This window comes from Pituophis catenifer, unplaced genomic scaffold (genome assembly GCF_029215685.1).
Source record: "Pituophis catenifer annectens isolate HBS135680 unplaced genomic scaffold, rPitCat1.0.hap2 SCAF_2, whole genome shotgun sequence".
Lineage (NCBI taxonomy): Eukaryota > Metazoa > Chordata > Lepidosauria > Squamata > Colubridae > Pituophis > Pituophis catenifer.
Window position 1 is genome coordinate 37880136 of NW_027256882.1, and position 21604 is coordinate 37901739.

Genomic DNA, 21604 nt, shown 5'->3' on the forward strand with positions numbered 1-21604 from the left:
TTTGTCTAGTTCTAGTTATCACTGATATTTCCTTTCCAGTTGATTTTTCTCCTTCTGTCTTACAGCTGGATATTCTGTGCTGGGATGGAATCATCCTGGGTTTGCAGGCAGCACGGTGAGTTATTCTGAGATTTATTTCAGATTATTTTTGACTTCTCCAGTAACTACTCTCTTAAGAAATCTGATGTAGACCTGGCCATTCAATAAGATATTGGGCGTATTGCAGACCACTGAGCCAATCAACCAATTATTGTACTTTTCAGAGTATAAGATGCACTTTCCCCCCCCCCCCAAAAAAAGAGGGTGGAATTGTTTTTGTGTGTCTTATACACCGAATAGAACCATTTTTGGCCTCCCGAAACCCTGCCCTGTGCGTCCCGTTTTTCCCAAAAACAGGCCCGTTTTTTGCAAAAATGGGATGCGTGGAGGGTTTGGGAGACCTGCAGAGTGCTCCTGGGGGCTGGGGAGGGCAAAAACGTGATGCGTGGGGGGTTTGGGAGGCCAAAAACGGGTCTGTTTTTTGCAAAAACGGGCGGTTTTGCCCTCCCCAGCCTCCAGCAGCCCTCTGCGGGCTTCCCAAACCTGCGCGCCCTGTTATTGCAAAAAATGGTTGAGGTTTGATGTCAATACTTTATTCTACTGCAACAGAGGGAGTCAGAAGTCAATGCCTTTTTTTTCCCCCTTTTTCCCTTTTCTTTCCCTCACTTTTCCCTTTTCCCTTCTATTTACTTCTGTATTTTCTTTGGTTGCTACATTATACAGTAGAACCTCTGATCACTACCATAATTTGTTCCATAACTTTGGTTGCAACCCGATTTGTTCGGGACCCTAATCTAATTTTGGAAATTTGGCGCTTACAAAAAAAAAATGGCGCGGAAGGGGAAATCGGCTGCGGAAAACAAATGTGAATTTTTTGGTCGGAATCCAATTTGGTCATGGTCAGAAGCGTTCGTGACCAGAGATTCTACTGTAAACTAATAAAAACTGAAAAAGAAAGATGCAGAATGACAAGCAAGGCACCTGGGGAAGGATTTTCGTAGAAAAGAAGAAGAGAAGGAAGAAGGGAGGAAACCCTTAGTCTCTCCCCTCAGGCATGACCTGTCTTCCTTGGTCTCCCTGCTCTCAGCAACTTTGCGTTAACTATTTTCCCCACTTGTCTCTAGGGAGTGCCCCTGCCACAGAATGAGGCCAACGCCATGGACGTGGTGATGCAATATGCCATCCACCGCCTGGGTTTCCTTCCTGAAGACATCATCCTCTATGCCTGGTCCATTGGGGGCTTCACAGGTATCAAATAACAAGGCCTAGAAGGAAATTAGGAACTCCTAGCAGAAGGGAGAAGCTGGAGAAAGGGAGGCAGTGTTTTTCAACCTTGGTGACTTTAAGTTGTGTGGATTTCAACTCCCAGAATTCCCCAGCCAGCATGCTGGGGTCATCGAGGTCATCTTGTACATCTTTACAGCTGCACTGCAGTCCTTGGCCCGAAACCCCCAAGGCCAAATGTAGCTTTCAGCCTGAACTAAAGTTAGACACTCGAATTTTAGGAGGTGCCCATCTTGAGGGATACCTCAAGATGGGCACAGCCAAGTTCATGTATCTAGAAAGAGGATCCATTCAAGGCTTTGGTGCCCTATATGAAATATCTAAATACAATCCTTTTCTATACTAATTATGCTCAAGCCAACTGATTGCCCCAAATTATGTATTAATGGAAACAAAGTTTGCCATACTAGGTGGCCCCTGTAGTTGGACATAAAGAGATTAGAGTTTGGAATGATGCAGTTTTGAAGGGTCAGTTCAAGACAGAACAATTGAAGTATTTGGAGGGGATGTTGACCCTGGGTGATTTTAAAGCCACAGGAGGCAATCTATATCGGGGGTCTCCAACCTTGGCAACTTTAAGCCTGGAGGACTTCAACTCCCAGAATTCCCCAGCCAGCGAAGCGAAGCTGGCTGGGGAATTCTGGGAGTTGAAGTCCTCCAGGCTTAAAGTTGCCAAGGTTGGAGACCCCCTGATCTATATAACATTCCAGATGATTATGGACTACAGTATCCGAGTATCTCTTGGAAACATACTCAGTGGTAAGAAATTTAGAGGGAGGAGGCACAGATGTCCTACTTGTTTATGATTTCATGACATCCCTTCTTGAGTTTCCAGCTCTCCCTAATATGGATTTCTCTTTCTCCTCGCACCCAACAGCCACTTGGGCAGCCATGTCTTATGCCGAGATCAGCGCCGTCATCCTGGATGCCTCCTTTGATGACCTCGTGCCTCTCGCTCTCAAGGTCATGCCGGAAAGCTGGAGTAAGGGGAAGGACAAGAAATGGATCCTTCTTTATGGTCCAATGGTTTCACCTCTTTTGAATGTGTTTCCCAGACTGCTAAATGATTCAGTCCGTGAGACAGTTAAAATTTGGTCAGTAAGAGCTGAACCAACGTCTTCCTTTTAACCGCTAAGTTAGTTCCCTTGTCCTCTGGTGGCCTGTGTTTCTTTCCCTTGTTTACGTGGGAATGTTTTATTATCCTGTCGCTTTGATTTCAGCTTGTAGGTTGAAATTCCAGTTTTACAACATTGCTATCAATCAGTCGGTGTGTATTACGTTGTAGGTGTCATGGAGCTATAAAATCCTCAGTCCTGAACAGCTGCTATGTTTAGAAACGGTTTAGGTTGGAATTCCTTTATTTTAATTTATTTTATTTTTTGTCTTCTGCTTTAACCACGATGGAGGTCGGCGGTTGTGTAATCTTCACCGCTTGGTTTTGCTTCTTGTTGGTGTGTTTCGCAACTGGTGGCAGTTAGATTCTCAAAAGCATTTTCCTTTCAGTGGGGAGGGCCCCCCGAGATACTCAAAGTTCTTGTAATGTTTGTTTACAAATGTACAGATTGAACAGATAAGTGTTCAAGCAAGGAGCATTCAGCTCAGGATTATGAAATGCCAAGTTAAGGCTGCAGACTTTTGCATGTGTCAGGGTGCCAAGTAATAGAAGCAAAACTCCGAGGCAGGTAGATTCCTCAAAAAATAACTCTATTGGATATATCATATTGGCACAGATCTGGTGAAAACCGACTCTGAAGGTTCCCACAGTTTTCACCTAATTAAAAGTAAAAGTTTTTCCCTCAACCCCAAACAATCAGTCACATGGTCCAATCACGGCTCTGTCTGGTTGCCTGGTGACATCACTCCTCCTTCCTCTGGCCAGGTGTGAGAATGTCCTTGGTTCCCAAGAGAAAGTATTTTATTTTGGCTACAAAGTCCCAACTATCTCAAATCTCCCCTCCCTATCCCTCAGCTCCGGTGTGGCAACACTGAAGCTCCAAGATGGCTCCGATTAGGTCACCTTCATGGTTGACAGCATGTTCATTTAGAAATAAAGGCCCACTGAATTAAAAAGAACTTGCTGGAAGACAGACAACACCCATTATTTTTCACAGATTGTTCTGCCTCCTTCCGTGCTCTGTATACAAACTGCCAAGAGAGTCATTATGATGTAGTAGTGGTGCAGGTGATGGGATAAGAACCAAGGAGACATGAAATTTAACGTGGAGAAAAGCAAGGCTTTACACCTAGGCAGGAAAAACCAAAGGTGCAAGTACAGATTAGGAGAAATCTGGCTCAAAGACAGTAACTGTGAGAGGGCCCTTGGAATCCTAGTGGATAATCACTTAAACACGAGCCAATAGTGTGCAGCAGCAGCCAAAAAAACTAATACAATCCTTAGAATCCATAGAATCAAAATCACGTGAAGTATAAGTACCGCTTTGTAAAGCTTTAGTAAGGCCACACCTGGCATACTGAATCCAGTTTTGGCCACCGCGTTACAAAAAAGATGTTGAGACTTTGGAAAAAGTGCAAAGAAGAGCAACTAAAATGATTAAAGACCTGGAGACAATAACATGTGAAGAACGGTTTGCAGGAATTGGGTATGGCCAGTCTAGAGAAAAGATGGACTAGGGATGGCAATGATAGCAGTATTCCAGTATTTGACGGGCTGCCACAAAGAAGAGGAGGGACAACCTATTTTGCAAAGCACCAGAAGGCAAAACAAGGGATGATGGATGGAAAATAATCCAAGGACAGCAGAAACCTGGAATTAAGGAGAAACTTCCTAACAGTTACAACAATTAACCAGTGGAACAGCTTTGCCTTCAGAAGTTCATTACTGGAGCGTCATTACTGGAGGTTTTTTTTTTTTTTTTTAAAGACTGGACAGTCCACCTGTCTGAAACGGTAGGGTCTCCTGCTTGAGCAGGGAGCTGGACTAGAAGACCTCCAAGATCCCATCCAGCTTTATTCTGACTGATTGAATCAGAAGGTTGATGTCTGCTCTTACTTACAGAAACTCACTGGATGACTTTGGGCCATTCCTCATTCTTAGCCCAGCCCCAGCCAGATTCACAGGGTGGTATTCGCACAGATTAGATGGTGGAGGACAGGGTGCAGGGCATGCCATCTTGGGTTAAGGAGAGAAATCTTACTAGATCTATAAGAGTTTCACCTACAATTGTTTTAGCTAGTGGTGTCAGGGTTTGGACCTGAGGCTACCTACCTATAATTTATGTGCTCTTCTACTGAATGATGACATCTTTCATGTGGGGATAGAATAGTCAGGATTATCCTTCATGGAGGTAGTCCTCAATTTACAGCCGTTTATTTAGTGACCATTCAAAGGTAACCCTGGCACTGAAAGAGTGACTTACGACCAATGTTAGAATTGTAAACTGCCCCCAGAATCACTTGGCTGAGTTGCGCAGCTATAAGAAACGAATGAATCGATCAATTCAAATAAATAAATCATTACACTTAACGACCGTCACAGCATCCCTACAATCCCATGATCAATAATCCAGGATATTCTTGGCTCATAACCGATGTTATGGGTTATTGAGCAGAATACCCCTTGAGTATGCACATAAAAGCGGCTGAGAGTGAATAACCACAGTTAATATACTGAAACATTGAGTTGTGGTAGTCTTTTACTTTTTAGAAAAAAGTAAAGCAAAGTCCAATAACAATCCAAGTCATACACAGATAAGGCGATAGTTAAAATATCAATTCAGGGATATTCCAAGTACAAAGTCTTCTTACCAGTTGTTGTCATTACACAATAAAACAGTTCTTGAGTTTCAAACAGGAACAAGTTCAGTATTAAAACATTCAATAAATAGTAGAAAGCAACAAGTAGCAATGATCAAACAGTGATCATACAGAGAGAACAGGTAGAGAGTAACAGCAAATAAGCAGATAAAATGGTATATGTCCCCAAGCCATGATTCAGGCTTCCCCTTAAGTACATTGGCTACAGAGCTTAGCCAATCAGGATACAGGATATTGCAATACAGTCTTAAAGCAATATAATACCTTTTGAGAAACATGTATTGATAGTTTATATATTGCCTGACCAACTAGTTAGACAATAGCCATTTCCTAACAGTGTTTATAATAATCTGCATATATTTACAACAGTTGCAGTGTGTCATGTGATTGGCATTTGTGACCTTCCCAGCCGGCTTCCGACAAGTAGTCAATTGGGGAAGCCAGGTTCACCGAGCAACCACATGATTCACTTCACGATCATGGCGAAAAGGTTGTAAAACGGGGAATGACTCACTTCACAATCTTGTTGCTTAGCAATGGAAATTCTCATCCCAATTGTGGCCGTAAGTCAAGGACTAGCTGTATATGTCAGCTTTGGAAGCCATATTAGGCTGGGAGCTTCCATGCTGCCACCTTCTCCTGTGTAGGAAAGTAGGAGGAGGGATTTAGTAGAGGGGTTGTCTGTAGACATAATAGCATTCTTCCTGTCAGTCAAGGTCAGGGCGATCCTGCATCTGGAGAAGGAGTGGTCGGAGTGCTGTCTCGAGATGGGACAGATGGGGATTGGAGCATGTGATCCACTGAGGAGTGAGGGGATGGTTTTGGGGGTTTTGACTTACTGAGGGAAAACCCGGACCTCTCAGATTCAGGTTTTCCCAGATGTGCCAGTTTACCTATTCTAGTAAATAGAACTTTGAAAAATGCTTGCTTCAGAGACTTTACTTGGAGTGGGGGGTTTTCTGGAACGCTGACAGTATTTGTGCCAGCCCTTTGCATCCATGACTTAATACAGGTAATCCTCAACTTACGGCCACAATTGAGCCCCAAAGTTTCTGTTGTTAAGTGAGACATTTTTTAAGCGAGTTTTGCCCCGTTTTAAGACCTCAGTTGTTAAGTGAATCACTGCAGTTGATAAGTTAATAACCTGGTTGTTAAGCGACTTTGGCTTCCCCATTGACTTTGCTTGTCAGAAGGTCGCAAAAGTCATAAGTATGAACCAGTTGCCAAGCATCTGGAATTTTGATCATGTGGTCCTGGGGATGCCACAAAGGTCGTAACTGTGAAAAATTAATTTAGCCTACTTGGAAGGGAAGAGCAAAGAGACTATATTAACAGCCATAATGGCACAGTAGTTAGAATGCAGTATTGCAGTCTAACTCTACTGACTGCCAGCAGTTCGATCCTGACCGGCTCAAGGTTGACTCAGCCTTCCATCCTTCCGAGGTGGGTAAAATGAGGACCCAGATTATTGGGGGCAATAGGCTGACTCTGTAAACTGCTTAGAGAGGGCTGTAAAAGTACTATGAAGCGGTATATAAATCTAAGTGCTATTGCTATATAGGGGGTTCTGCAAAACTCTCAAATTATAACCACAATTGAGCCCAAAATTTCTGTCCTTAAGTGAGACATTTGTTAAAGTGACTTTTGCCCCATTTTATGATCTTTCTTGCCTCAATTGGTAAGTGGATCACTAATCAGTCAGTTAGTAATTCCAGTTATTAAGTGACTGTGGCTTTCCCGTTGACTTTGCTTGTCAGAAGGTTACAAAACGATCACGTGACCTAATACAAACCAGTTGCGAAGCATTTGAATTTTGATCACATGATCGTGGGGATGCTGCAAAAGTCGTAAGTGTGAAAAACTGTCACAAGTCACATTTCCCAGTGCTGTTGTATGCTTTGAATGGTCGCTAAACGTACTGTTTTTAAGTCGAGGACTACCTGTATACTAGTGAGCTGTGTACAGAACCTGTTTGTTGGATGCATTATGAAAAGCATTGTGTAAAAGCTTTTGCATCACTTGTTTGCGAGATGAGATCCTTACAAAACCCGTTATTTGAAAATGGTTAAGCTGATTAGTTGGAGACGGTGGATAGCAATTTATTTTGAAAAACCATGTGAAGTTGGTTTGGGTTAGAGACTTAATTGCTGGGCAGAAAGGTGATGTAATGTTCTTCTCTTTGTTCCATAGGAAGCTTGGTCACCCGGACAGTGAGACAGCACTTAAACCTGAACAACGCGGAACAACTCTGCAAGTAGGCAACTCAGAGGACAAAACACCATGGAGCAAAGCCATTGCCCAAAACAAATGTTGGATGATACCAACCCTTTTCTGGATAATTTTTAAAATCAACTACCAGTCCAGCCCATGGCCAGTGGCCAGATAATCCAAAAGATCTAGCCAGAAGCAGATTTCCCCTTCTTTATTTTAACCCATTATGGCATTGCTTTTGTTGCTTATCAGCGACCAGTGGGAAATGAAGATTAGCCGAGAAAGTGTCCGTTAATTTCATCATCGCAAAGATTCAGCTCTGGAATCTACATCTAGAACAGGAGTGGGGAACCATGGCCCTTTAATGACTTGTGGACTTCAACTCCCAGAATTCCTGAGCCATTCCATGGCTGGCTCAGGAATTCTGGGAGTTGCAGTCCACATGTCAAGGTTCTGACTAACGAACCCAAGTGAAGCAGAATTCTGAGGCTAAGGTCTTCCTCAAAGAACTTCTGTATTGAATATATCATATCGGCACAATCAAATGCAAAACCAACTCTAAAAGTTTCCCACAGTTTCAGTGTAATTATAATAGGAAATAACTCCCTCCCCAAAAGTCACAGGTCACGTTGGCCAATTAAGTTAATTGGCGGGCTCTCCAAGCACTCCTCCTCCTCTATCCTCCACCTTGGTTCCCAAGAGAAAATTCTGTGCTTTGTCTAGCAGCACCTTTCATCCTCCTTCCCCTCTCCACTCTGTGTGGCAGCTGAAGAATAGAAAAATGGCTTCTGCCAGGTTCGATTCGAAGTTGACACCACAAGTCACAAAAGGGCCATGGTTCTCCACCACTGATCTAGAAGATGCCAGACAGAGAGAGACTTAATAGAGTGGGTTCTATGGAGAATGCAGAATTAAGCAGATCAGCACTTCTTACCATGTTTCTTCCTAGTTCTTTTTGCCTTCTCCGCTTCTGACCTTTACTGTTATTGCAAGCAGCGAGTTTTCCCCGTGAAACTCCCTGCTTGAAACCTTTTGAAGCAAAATACAGGAAGTCGTCGACTTACAATGGTTCATTTAGTGACTGTTCAAAGTTACAACGGCACTGGAAAATGTGACTTATGACCGTTCTTCACATTTATGACCTTTGCAGCATCCCCATGATCATGTGATCAAAATTCAAATGCTTCGCAGCTAGTTTGTATTTATGACCGTTGCTGTGCCCGAAGGTCATGTGATCACCTTTTGCGCCCTTCTGACAAGCAAAATCAACGGGGAAGCCAGAGTCACTTAATAACCGGATTACTAATTTACTGATTGCAGTGATTCACTTACCAACTGTACCAAGAAAGGTCATAAAATGGGGCAAATCTCACTTTAAAAATGTCTCACCTAACAACAGAAATTTTGGGCTCAATTGCGGTTGTAATTCAAGGACTACCTGTATTTTGCAGAACCCCCTATATAGCAATAGCACTTAATACTTACATACCACTTCACAGTGCTTTACAGCCCTCTCTAAACGGTTGACAAAGTCAGCATATTGCCCTCAACAATCTGTGTCTTCATTTTACTGACCTCGGAAGGATGGAAGGATGAGTCAACTTGATCTAGTCACGATCAAACTGCTGGCAGTTGGCAGAGTCGGCCTGCAATACTGCATTCTAACGACTGAGCCATTACGGCTCTTAATAATAGTCCCTTTGCCCTTCCCTTCCTAAAATAAAACAGGTAATTCTCCATTTTGTCTGAAGCATAGAACTTATCAATTTTCAAGCAGGCTAGTCGGAAATTAAAGCTTCTTGCTTCCAAAAATGTGATATGCCACTGATAAGCAACAATAAAAGGGACAGGAAAAGAGCCCCCTCGGGTGTCCCCTGGGCAACGGTGATGTCTCCGGCTAATCCTTTCAACCCAGAAGTGCCTTGGTAGCTGCTTCTGACACAAATGTAGTTGTAGAACAGTGTTTGTAGCAAGTTTAGATGAAACGTCCTGGCTTGCCTCCATATTGAACCAAGTCTCCCTGTGGTATCCTCCTCAGGTATCAGGGTCCCGTGTTGCTGGTCCGCAGAACCAAAGATGAGATCATCACCACCACGTGAGTAAAGTAGCAACCAAGGAAAATTGCCCAGATGTCCACCCAGCCTTTCCAAATTTGGTTCAGGCAGTAAATAAATGTAGCTTTCATGTCATATGTGTCCTTTAGAGTAGAGAAGATCCATGTAGTCAGGGTTCCAAGTAATAAATCCATATCAAGCGAAACTCCAAGGCCAGCAGATTCCTCAGAATAGCTCAGGGGTGAAATCTACTTAGTTTCCCTACCGGTTCGGAAATGCGCGCACGTATCACATGCGATTTTAGATTTCGGGTTTTGGACCCTCTGCACATGCGAAAAGCCTTCTGCGCAAGCGCAGAGGGTAAAAAACAGGTTACTTCCTGGTTAAAACTAGAAAGTAATGACGTCCGGATGGGTGGGCGGAGCCTTGCGCGGCTGCCGCTGCCGGTTCTCCGAACCACCCTCCGCTACCAGTTCACCCGAACTGGTGTGAACCGGTAGCATTTCACCCCTGGAATAGCTTTATTGGAAATGTCATATTGGCACAGATCTGGTGAAAACCGACTCTGAAGACTACCTAATGAAAAGTAAAAAAAAAATTCTACTTTCTCAAAACAATCAGTCACATGGTCCAATTACGGTGCAGTCTGGCAACCAGGTAGCATCACTCTGCCTTCCTCCGACCAGGTGTGAGAATATCCTTGGTTCCCAAGAAAAAATACTTCGTTTTGGCTACAGAATCCTCTCTATCTCAATTCCCCCCTCTCCCCCCCAATCCCTCAGCTCCAGTGTGGCAAAACTGAAGCTGTCAAAAATGGTCAGGTCAGCTTCAGGGTTGACACCATGTGTCTCATTTGCCATGGCATTAACTCTTCTTTTTTTTCCTGACCTTCTAGGGTTCCTGAAGATATAATGTCTAACAGAGGGAATGACTTACTGCTGAAGTTATTACAGCACAGGTAAATCAATATTATAGTTGAGGTTAGATAGAGAGCAGAACCTTCCCAATTTTAACTCTGGCTATGTTGGGTTTCCTAGCAAAATCAGTTTTCAGTTATAGACTACGCTTTTGTGGGTTTTCCACCTCAATATGTCAGGAAAACACACTGTCCGTTTTCAGCAGGAATTCAGTCTTTGAGGGCAGAGAATCCAGAGGCCACAAACATAGGTTTCTGTAGAACTGAACATACTAGCTGACCGCTTTGAGGAAAGGCTTATAAATAAATATTTTGCCTGGGGTGGTGGAAACTGATGGTGTTGTGGTCCGCCAGTGGCCTGCGGAGCTGGCAGCAGAATTGGACAGTTAGGAGGCTGGGGAGGAACATGGGCCAGTCCTGGAGTCTGGAGAAGGCTCGGACAAGGGCTCTGCATCGGAGGCAGAGAAGACCATCTGGGAGGTACGTGCTGCCTCCGGAGCCTCCAGAGTCAGACCTTAGCAAGGCAGAGGAACAGAGGAAGCCTGTTCCCAGTGCGCTCTTCTGCAGAGCTGCCAGAAGGCAAGAACAGTTAAAACAAAAGGGATGACTCGAGAGTAGGGCTTGGAGATGATTGGCACCTCCCATAAGACTTAAAAGAGGAACAAAGGCATGTGGGCCTTTGGAAGAAGCAACGTTGTTAATTCTGTTCAGTTTAAAGCCTGAAGCTCTGTTTGATTCTGGACTCCGTGTGGCTTTGCCAATTAGGTCTTTGGCAGCGTGTCAAGGGAGATAAAGGTGGGTGATTATCAGCCTTATCCCGAAGGACTCTTTACAACTATTTGGGACTCATCTGTGAACGAACAGAATTCACAGCTGTTGAAATAAAAGAGGTTTTTGGGACTACCCGTGTGTTTTATTGACTCAGGAAGCCTAAGTCAGAACAGATAGGATTCTTTCTCAACAAGTCCTACCTGCCCTAGGTATCCCAAAATCATGACTGAAGAAGGCATCAGAATCGTCCGAGAATGGTTGAAAGCTTCTACACCCATGGAAGAAGGTAAGGTGGTTGAATCCTAAACCTAACCCCAGATAGGTGACATGATGAAGCTTGTCTTGACAGGTGCCAGAGCTGTTGTGGGTTTGGATGATTCATATTAACCACCCTGTGAAGGAATTCTTGGCCCCAACGCTATACGGTTTCGGGGACAGGCATTGATTACTCAACAGAAAGGCTCAGAAATGTCAGGTGCATTTAAACAAGATCTGTCCCAAAGATGAATGGTGGAATTAAATCAGGAATGTTGCTCTGATACTACCAAAGGAAAGCCTGCAATGCACGTGCAAGAACTACAAGGGTTCTTTCCAAAATAGATCCAGATGCAGCTCAATAGAATGTTTTAATGGTTGGTTTTATTGTACTGCATGCTGACCAGAATCACTTTGTGTGGGATAGATGGGTGGGTGGTGGGTGAGGGAGGGAGGAAAGGAAGCAAAGGAGAAGGGAGTGAAAGGAAAAAGGGAAGAAGGAAAGGAAAAGAAAGGGAAAAAGGAAGAAAGGAAAGGGGGAAAGAAGAGAGGGAGAGAGAAAGAAAACCCTTGGCATCAGAGCAGTGCCCCACCTTTGCATCTCCCTGCCATTCAAGCCAGAGGGCTCTACCTCACACCATCTCCTTGTCATTGCAGCCTCTATGTATAGCCGCTATGAAGTAGAAGATGACTGGTGTCTGTCTGTACTGAAGTCGTACCAAGCCGAAGACGGTGATGAATTTCCGTGGTCTGTTGGTGAGTCCAACGCGAGAAGCACGTAGAGCAGAAAACTAGGCGTGGCAGGGAAACAAGATCGTGGAATTTCCCCAAGTCAATCATGTGTTCTTGGTTGGAGGAAATCTTAAGAATGTGCGATCCAGGTTGAAATTTGAAGACAGGAAAGATTGCCCAATAAGGTTGGCCTGGCTTACTGGCTTATTGGAATTAGCTAGTGATACGTTGCCCTCCCACAACTACTTTTAAGTGAGTTAGACCAATAATGATGACCGCATTCCAAACCAGACCAGCCAATGGGAAAAACAGAAGAGGTGGAACTATCATCTGATTGGTGGGATATGTCCATCAGCAAGAAAAGGGAAAGCTTGACTGTTAACGTATTCTATTTTAGAAGCGACCCCTTGCAACAGGGTTTAGTGTTCCTCAACTGTCATTGGGCTTCTTAGGAACACAGGAGAGGTGGCAATAAAAGCAGTTTGGCCAACTGAGTAAGCAAACGGGATGTCCGCAGAGTGTGATCAAAAAAGTCGAGTTGGTAGCTATGATGTGCCTATATGGTCAAAGTCACGTTGGTGGCTATGATGTTATGATCAAAGTTCTACCATTTTTCTGGGCATTGATGACCAGCAACTTGACCTTTTTTATATTTACAGTTTTTATCTATATATATAAAAGTGAAAACCACTCACGCCATAATCACGAAATCTCCAGAACAGTAAAGCCTACAAACTTGAAATTCGGCATGTATGTTCCTCTTGGCTGCTAGGTGCTCACTAAGAAAGGATTTTTCGAAATGACCATCAGATCATTAGTATTTCTTATATAATTATTATTATTAACACGCTCTGATGCTAATTAATTAGACTTTCTACTCCCCCTCCCAACCTGAAAATAACTGGAGAGAACGGGATAGGAGAGGAGAGGCTTCTGTGGGGCAAGCCTGAGGGAGAGAAGGGGATAGGATAGGGGAGGATTCTGTGGGGCAAGGCTGAGGGAGAAGAGAAGATAGGAGAGGAGAGGATTCTGTGGGGCAAACCTGAGGGAGAGAAGGGGATAGGATAGGGGAGAATTCTGTGGGGCAAGCCTGAGGGAGAAGAGGGGATATGATAGGGGAGGATTCTGTGCAGCAAGCCTGAGAGAGAAGGGGATAGAATAGGAGACATTTCTTTGGGGTAAGGCTGGGAAGAGGAGGTAATAAGATAGGGGAGGCTTCTGTGGGGCAAGCCTGAGGGTGAGAAGAGAAGCCAGTCGTAACTACTCATTAATTTTCAAGCTGTACGTGTCGATTTATCAAGCCCGATCACATAGTTTCGTAGCGGAGCACGTGTATCCAGCTAGTTAGTGTATATAATACAAAATACAAAAGCAAATAGTAGGAAAAATAATGGGAGGCGAAGGAAGAAGTGTAGAAAAGAAGGGAGGGAAAGAAAAAAAAGGCATCGACTTCCGATTCCCTTTGGTGCAGTAGAATAAAGCATTAACATCAAACCTCAACTTTTTACTTTTACATAATAGTACAAACTTCCCATTTTTATAACAACAAACCTATCTAATCAGGAAAACCCAAAACCAAAGTTTCTTCTTTTTTTCCCCACCTCAAGCACAGAAGCGGTTTCCAAGTAGAAACAAAAGTACTTGTGGTTTTTTTTTCTTTGATCAAAGCATTCAATTTAGCCGTCTCTGCTAACTCCATCAGCTTTTGCAGCCATTCGTTCCTCCATGGTGAGGATCGAAGTGTCCTTCCATTTTTGTGCCGCCATAGGCCAACAACTTGACCAGAAGAATATGAGCTTTAAGCAGCATTTTTAAATCCAAATAGATTGAACAGAGGTTCTGTTGCACTTTGCCTCCCTGTTAGAACCTTCTCAACTCACCTCATTATTGTTTTCAAACCAGGTGAAGACATGACCGTAGACGGGAGACGACAACTTGCACTATTCCTGGTGAGTTCTCCTAGCCTGCACCCATACAGTAGTAGCCAAAATTGTGGAAACCTTTTGGGAAAAGTGTACCGTATTTTTCGGAATATAAGACGCATTGGCGTATAAGACGCACCTTAGTTTTTGGGGAGGAAAATAAGAAAAAAGCTGATTGGTGGGTGGATTGGCGTCCCGGAATACACCCAATCAGCTGTTTCCAGAGGTGAATTTTAGCAACAGGTTCCTTGGTTGTGAGCTCTGTGCTTTTTTTCTGCCTCTGAAAGCCTCCAAAACAGAGCTTCAAAAAAAAAAAGGCTTTTTTTCTGAAGCTCTGTTTGGAGGCTTTTTTTCTGAAGCTTCTTTCAGAGGCTTTTATTCTGAAGGACTATCTGTACTCTGTTCAATCTCCTTTCTTTGGTATTGGTATGTAGATTAACCTCTTCCGATCTGTTGGTTATTGTGTCATTCTCCAGATTTGTTACCATAGTTTGGTTAGAGCCTTTACTGATTCTTCTTTTGTTGCTTGCCATATTATTTTAGATAAAAGCCTTTCAGAGGCTTTTTTTCTGAAGCTTCTTTCAGAGGTTTCTTTCAGCCTCTGAAACCTCCGTTTGCGAGGTTGGGCGAGGCTACATTCGGAGTATAAGACGCACCCAGTTTTTTACCCTCTTTGGGGGGGGGCAAAGGTGCATCTTATACTCTGAAAAATACAGTATTTTCTAAAACTAACTAATAACACCACTTTTTTTTTTTTTTTTTTTTTAGTAGTACCATAAAATTATATATCGATGGAAATATAATTTAATCAAGAATGTAATGCAATAACTTTTAGGAAGGATTTGCTATTAGAATAGCAGTTACAGTATAAAGAAGAAAAATGAAACACATAGAAAAAAACGAGATATACAAAAATTATCACCATGTCACTTAATAGTTGAGTAACCTTTAGCATGAATGACGGCCTTACAACATCTTCCCATGGAGTGAACCAAGTCTTTTAGTTCTGCAGCTGATATAATGTGAAACCAAGATTTAATGATTGCTTCTATTAACTGGGTTTTATTGCTGGGTCGCTTCTGACTAACAAGTTTCTTTAGTCGATTCCATAGATTTTCAATTGGTTTAAAGTCTGGGCTATTCCCAGGCCATTCCAGCAGTGGAATATGATTATCTTGAAACACCAAAAATAAAAAAGTGGTGTTATTAGCCATCAAACTTCAAAAATACACTTTTCTCAAAAGGTTTCCACAATTTTGGCCACTACTGTATATTCTGCTCCCCATACCCTATTGTTTCAGCACATCCGCTTCTCCTTCATCCACCATTTCCCTATCCAACCAGGTAGGTTTCATAAGAGTGTTGTAATGCCCTTAGGATTAACTCCATTTTGTGCACGCACACGCTCGGCAACAACTTAAGCAAAGTGTTTTGAGGCGCTCCCATCGAAAAACACCAGAATTATCCTGAGGAAAAGGGAATACAGGTAGTCATGGATTTAAAATCACAATTGAGCCCAACTTTTTGGTTGCTAAGTGAGACAATTGTTAAGTAAACCTTGCCCCCATTTTATGACCTTTCGTGCCACCATTGTTAAGTGAATCACTGCAGTTGATAAGCTAGTAACACGGTGGTTATGTGAATCTGGCTCCCCCATTGACGTTGCTCATCAAAAGGTCGTAAAAGGAAATCACATGACTCTGGGACACTGCAGCCGTCATAAATATGAGTCGGTTGCCAAGCATCTGAGTTCTGATCACGTGACCATGGAGAGACCGCAACAGTCACTTTTTTTTTTCCAATGCCATTGTAACAGTCACTAAATGAACTGTTGTAAGTCAAGGACTGCCTGTATTCTCCCCCTATTCTGACAGTCTGTTTCTTCGAGTCCAGTACGTTAACCCCATAGTTTGCTCAGCCCGTTCTCATCCTGACGGCGTTATGCCCAAGAATGGGCTGAAAGCTTCCTGGACCCAGTGGCAATTGTTACTACTTTTCCAGTGTATTTAATGGCTTTATTTTACCATCATCATCTTTTAACAACCCCATAATCCCTTACGGGGTGGAGCCTGGAAAACTGAATGGAACTAGCAGGATGTTTAATGGCCGGATGCCCTTCCTGTCGCCAATGCGGAGCTTTGTTCGGCAGATACGTTCTCATTGTGCCCAGAGAGAGAAATATCTTGCCTCTACCTAGGATCGAACTCACAGCCTCCTGATTGTGAGGTGAGAGCTCCACCTCTAGGCCACCGCACCACTCCTAATGGCTTTATTTTATGGCCCTCTTAAAATAAGGCAATTAGACGGCCACTCTTCAGGCCTTGGAGAGCAGAGAATGGCCCAGAAGCTACCAGTTGGGTCCCCTCTGAGGTAACTTTTTTTTTTTTCCATTCCACAGGCACGGAAGCACCTGCAAAATTTTGAAGCGACACATTGCACTCCACTTCCACCCCAAGAATTTCATCTTCCATGGAGCCTATAGCATCCTCCAACCACCCTCACCGTCACCACCTCCCATTCGTCTCCTGCACTCACGGCTTCTTGTTCCGACGTCCTCCCGCCTCCACCTTTCTTCGCCTGTGCACGCGTACGCGTAAACGGCCATCACCGTTTCTCTCCCCCCCCCCCGCACTGTAAATCTGCTTCACTCCCCTGTAATATTGATCCTCTGACCACCAACCCTCACATCTTGTTGTCAGGGTTCACAATAAAGATGGTATTTTTTATACTTCCTGACTCTCTGATCTCAGGAGCTGCTGGCCTCGTCTGGTGTTGGAAGCAGTGGTGGGTTTCAAAAATTTTTTACTACCGGTTCTATGGGTGTGGCTTGGTGGGCGTGGCATGGATTGGTGGCGTGGCATGGGAAGGATACTGCAAAATCTCCATTCCCACCCCACTCCAGGGAAAGGATACTGTAAAATCTCCATTCCCACCCCACTCCAGGGGAAGTTACTGTAAAATCTTCATTCCCACCCCACTCCAGAGGAAGGTTACTGTAAAATCTCCATTCCCTCCCCACTCCAAGGGAAGGATACTGCAAAATCACCAGCTGGGACTCGGGAGGCAAAGAATAGATGGGGGCAGGGCCAGTCAGAGGTGATATTTACCGGTTCTCTGAACTACTCAAAATTTCCGCTACCAGTTCTCCAGAACTGGTCAGAACCTGCTGAAACCCACCTCTGTTTGGAAGCTAAGCGGATTTGGTCTCGGTTGGAAACTGGATGGGAGAACAGCAAGAAATTACAGGGCTGGAATTTAGGCTGGGGTGTGTGTGTGGAAAGAGGAGGCAGCGGGATACCACTTTCTTGATGTTTTCAAGGAGACAGCATGCAAGTGTCCCATCCTCTCTAGGAATCAAATTCAGCTAGAGGACATCTTTACTGCCTCTTCCTAGATATATATATTGGAAAAACAATAACCTTTAGATTGATAGGAGCCTAATAAAATGGACTTCCATGGCGGGTGAGCATCTGACTAGCTGAAAAAACAGAGTTTGTGCAGAAAGCAAGGATAGAGTAAGGAAGTATACCGATAAGTATTTAAAGATAAAGGTTCCCCTCGCACATATGTGCTAGTCGTTCCCAACTCATAGGAGGCGGTGCTCATCTCTTGTTTCAAAGCCGAAGAGCCAGCGCTGTCCGAAGACGTCTCTGGTCATGTGCCCGGCATGACTAAACGCCAAAGGCTCACGGAATGCTGTTATCTTCCCACCAAAGGTGGTCCCTATTTTTCTACTTGCATTTTTAAATGCCATCGAACTGCTAGGTTGGCAGAAGCTGGGACAAGTAACGGGAGCTCACCCCGTTATGTGGCACTAGGAATTCAAACCGCTGAAGTGCCGGTTCAGCACTTCAGCGAATTGTTGAACCTTTCTCAGCACCGTGCTAACTTCAAAGTCACTAAACAAATGGTCATAAGTCAAAGACTACCTGTACGGTGATGTACTCTCAGGTCCCCCCATCCTGAATAAAATTTCACTGCTCTCATTTCTTGGGCTTCAAATAAAGGCTTATTCCTAATACCTGTTTCCCCAAAAATAAGACATCCCCTGATAATAAACCCAATCGGACTTTTGAGAGCATGCGCTAAAATAAGCCTCCCCACCCCCCAAAAATAAGTCCTCCCTGAAAATTTTAAATGCAGAGCTGGAAATCAGGTAAGACGGCAAGAGGAGCCCCATCTGGCTCCACGCGCCCCAAAATAATAAGACCTCCCCGAAAATAAGGCCAAGCCTTATTTCGGGGTTCAAAAAAATATAAGACAGGGTCATATTTTCGGGAAAACGGTATGTCCCGATTGTTTGGAATTGAATTGTAATTTTTTGCAAGCCACCCAGAGTCACCGAGAGTGAGTGGGCAGCCATATAAATTTTCTAAATAAATAAACTGAGGTGCTTTCCTTCTGGAATTGTGAATTAAATCATCTTTTGCTTGAAAAACATTCAGGGACGGAGAGTCCCTGAAAGTTTTTCAAGCAAAAGATGATTTAAGACTTCCTGCCTGGAAACGCTGAGACATGAATTCAGCACCACGATCACTCTGGATTTTGGCGATGCAAACTTGGTGTTGGGTAAAAACAAGAGCAGCAAAGTCTTTAAAGATCTGAAAAGTCTCAGATTTTTCTTTCATAGGATATACATATACATATCTAAAGTAATTATCAACAATTGTTAGAAAATATTTTTTACCACGAAGTGTTGGCTTAAAAGGACCAACTATGTCAGTGTGAACCAAATCAAAAATGTGTGTTGACAGGAGTGTAGCACGTTTGGGAATGGCTGCTGCTTTGGATTTGGCTTTCTTGCAGACAGCACAATCCAAAAACACCTTACACCCCTTTAGATCCAAACCTTTCGCGAACTCCGGCATCTTCCTAAGAACACAAACTGGCATGCCCCAATCTTCTATGCCATTTATGGATACACCTGGAATGCAAAGGTTTACCAGTTAGTGAATTCTCAACATTAACATTTTTATGCGGAACCTCAGGCTTGCTCTGAGCAACCTGTTTCCTAATTTTCTTTTTGTTGGCTTTAGGAGCCTTTGGAGTAGCAACAGGATCTCTCACTGGAACATCTCTGTCTGGGCCTGTGCTCTCCTCTTTTGGTATACTTGCCTGTGTTTGCGGTTTAGACTTTGGCTTTAAGTAATAAACGCCACCAATTAACATGGTTTCAGCAACAATATCTCCATTTTTAACTATGTAACTTGCTTTTTCAAGGTGGTGAACCTGGAACTTTAATACTCTAGACAAGTGACTCTGACTAAGCAAATTACTATTTGCTGTATATAATAAACATCAGGAATGAATGCATCGAGCTCTTCAACATAAACAGTTCCTTTTCCTTTGACCTGACAAGGATGATTGGAAAAAGAATAGAGTTCACGTAGTTCAGGTTCAGGCTCGTGCATCTCTGTGAAAAGTTCCTTTCTGTAGGTAACATGCAATGCTGCACCACTGTCCAAAGTCCACAGGAGTCGTCTGTTGTACTCTGGTTGAGATTGTGGATTGTTGGTTAAAGCCAATGTGGTGAGTGGAGCTTGTGGATCACGCCTGGGACCACGACGACCTTGTCTTCCGCCTCTGCCTCTGCCTCCTCTGGAGTCTGTTCCTCTGGGCTGGTACGAGATGGGAGCTGGAACTCGTTGGGGACAATCCCGTGTGGCATGTCCCACACAATTACAGATGTAGCATCTTGGCATCCTTGGAACGTAGGCTCTTCCTCGGAAGGGACGCCTCGTGGGAGCTCTTGATGCGGGTGGTCCTCTCAAATGTGGAGTAGCTAACATGAGTGCTTCTTCTTCAATTAAGAGTCTGCATATATGATCCACTGAGCAATAGGCACTTGATTAATCTTTGTAATGGCATCTTTCCATTCATAATTCAATGAATTAATAATAATGCTGATCATTTGAATATCATCAATAAGATAGCCTCTTTCGCCCAATTCTCTTCTGATTCTTTTCAGTTTGGTTAAATGTCCTCCAATATGTTCACCAGGTTTCAATCTTGAACCATGGAACTCAGACATGAGCAAACATGAAGATTCAATTGAAACAGGCCTGTAGCAATTTTCCAATTGGACCCAAATTTGTTGGGCTGTTGCATCAGGCGGAAAGGTAACCTGCAATTCAGTATCCATGGATATCAATAATGTTGTGCAAGCTTTAGTCTCTAAGTCTCTTATTGCAGGAGTCCATGGCTGGGCAGGAGGATTAAAGACCATATAGTGGGTGCCTTCTCTACAAAGTAACAATCCAATCTCACTGACCCAGGCCTTATAATTTTGTCCTGGTTGCTTTAATTTCGACTCACCAGCTAGTGGAACAACAGAAGATGTCTGTTGAGGAACACGCATTTGGTATGCTGGATGTGCCGGTAAAAATACTTGTTGTGCTTGTTGTAGACCAAAAAATGGCCCTGGTTGTGCCGCTGGAGGTGGACCAGGAGCTGGTCCTGGTTGTACGGCTGGAGGCACTTGTGCATGCACTTGTGCATGCACTTGAAAATGTGGCTGCTGTATTGGAATTTGCTGTGCTCCAGCTGCCACTTGTGTTTGAGCTTGGAGCTGTTGCATTTGAGCTGCAATATTAACATGGGCTGCTGGAGACGCAGTCATTTGCCTTTGCTGCATTAAGCGTTGTTGTGCTCCATCTAAAAGGACACCAGCACCACCAGGGGGTGCTGAAGATTGGGCCTGCGGAGACACTTGTGGCATTGCAGTCTGAATATCTGAGTGAGATAGGGTCATGTTTGATAAAATCTTATGCAATACTTGTAATTGTTCTTGCAAAGTGCGATGCATTTCAGCTTTATCTTGTAAATTACTTTTGCCAGCAGATGGTGCTGCAACTTTAGTTTTAGGCTGCTCAGTTAACTTTCCTGCCTTCGTGGCATGATGTGTAATTTGAGAAGAGAGAACGTCATGTGACAATTGTGACGTGTACACAGCTCTCTGTTCTGATTTGCCTGACACAATATCCTCTAGGGCAGTGATGGCCAACCTTTTTGCCATCGCGTGCCAGGAGAGGGGGGGCAGGGGAGGGTCGCGCACGCACGTGCCCACGCACATGTGTGCACAACCCTCTCCCCCCTCCCCCCCCCCCCCACTCCTGGCACATGATGGCCTGGTAGGCCCGTTTTTCTTTCTTACCTAGTTCCAAATCCTCTCTGTGTATCTGGGAACGCCGAAAACAGCCTTTCCCACTCTCTTGGAGGCCCTACGGAGGCTGAAAGGGCCCATTTCCCAACTCCTGGTGGACAGGAAGTGACATTTTTTGCTGTCCCCGGCCTCCAGAACCTCTCTAGGAGTCTCTAGGAGCCTCTCCAAGAGTCTCTAGGAGCCTCTCTAGGAGTCTGTTTTCGCCATTCCCAGATACACAGAGAGGATCTGGAGTCAGGTAAGAAAGAAAAACGGGCCTTCCCCACCCCTCACAGGCCCTCCAGAGGCAGGAAACAGCCTGTTTCCCTACTTCTGGTGGGCCCAGAAGGCCCGAAAATCAGCTGGCCGGCGCACGCATGCGCCCCAGAGCTGAGCTGGCGTGCCCACTAATATGGCTCCACGTGCCACCTGTGGCACACATGCCATAGGTTTGCCATCACAGCTCTAGGGGATGTGTCTTAGGCTTCGGAGAAGAAGGCAAGAT

The 21604-nt window shown here is 44.1% G+C and overlaps 1 protein-coding gene across 4 annotated transcripts in view; it reads left to right on the top strand.

Annotated features, from left to right (window-relative positions):
* ABHD16A (abhydrolase domain containing 16A, phospholipase) overlaps window positions 1-16686 on the top strand; it is a 45714-nt gene extending 29028 nt beyond the window's left edge. For all 4 annotated transcript variants that reach the window (XM_070936661.1, XM_070936664.1, XM_070936662.1 and 1 more), the window contains 10 exons: window positions 66-115; window positions 1164-1287; window positions 2201-2305; window positions 7288-7351; window positions 9347-9403; window positions 10258-10320; window positions 11259-11335; window positions 11962-12060; window positions 13939-13985; window positions 16357-16686. In XM_070936661.1, coding sequence (XP_070792762.1) covers window positions 66-115; window positions 1164-1287; window positions 2201-2305; window positions 7288-7351; window positions 9347-9403; window positions 10258-10320; window positions 11259-11335; window positions 11962-12060; window positions 13939-13985; window positions 16357-16440 — 770 coding nt within the window. In that variant the 3' untranslated portion in view covers window positions 16441-16686. The remainder of the gene's footprint in view (window positions 1-65; window positions 116-1163; window positions 1288-2200; window positions 2306-7287; window positions 7352-9346; window positions 9404-10257; window positions 10321-11258; window positions 11336-11961; window positions 12061-13938; window positions 13986-16356) is intronic.
* The last annotated feature ends 4918 nt before the right edge of the window (window positions 16687-21604 follow it).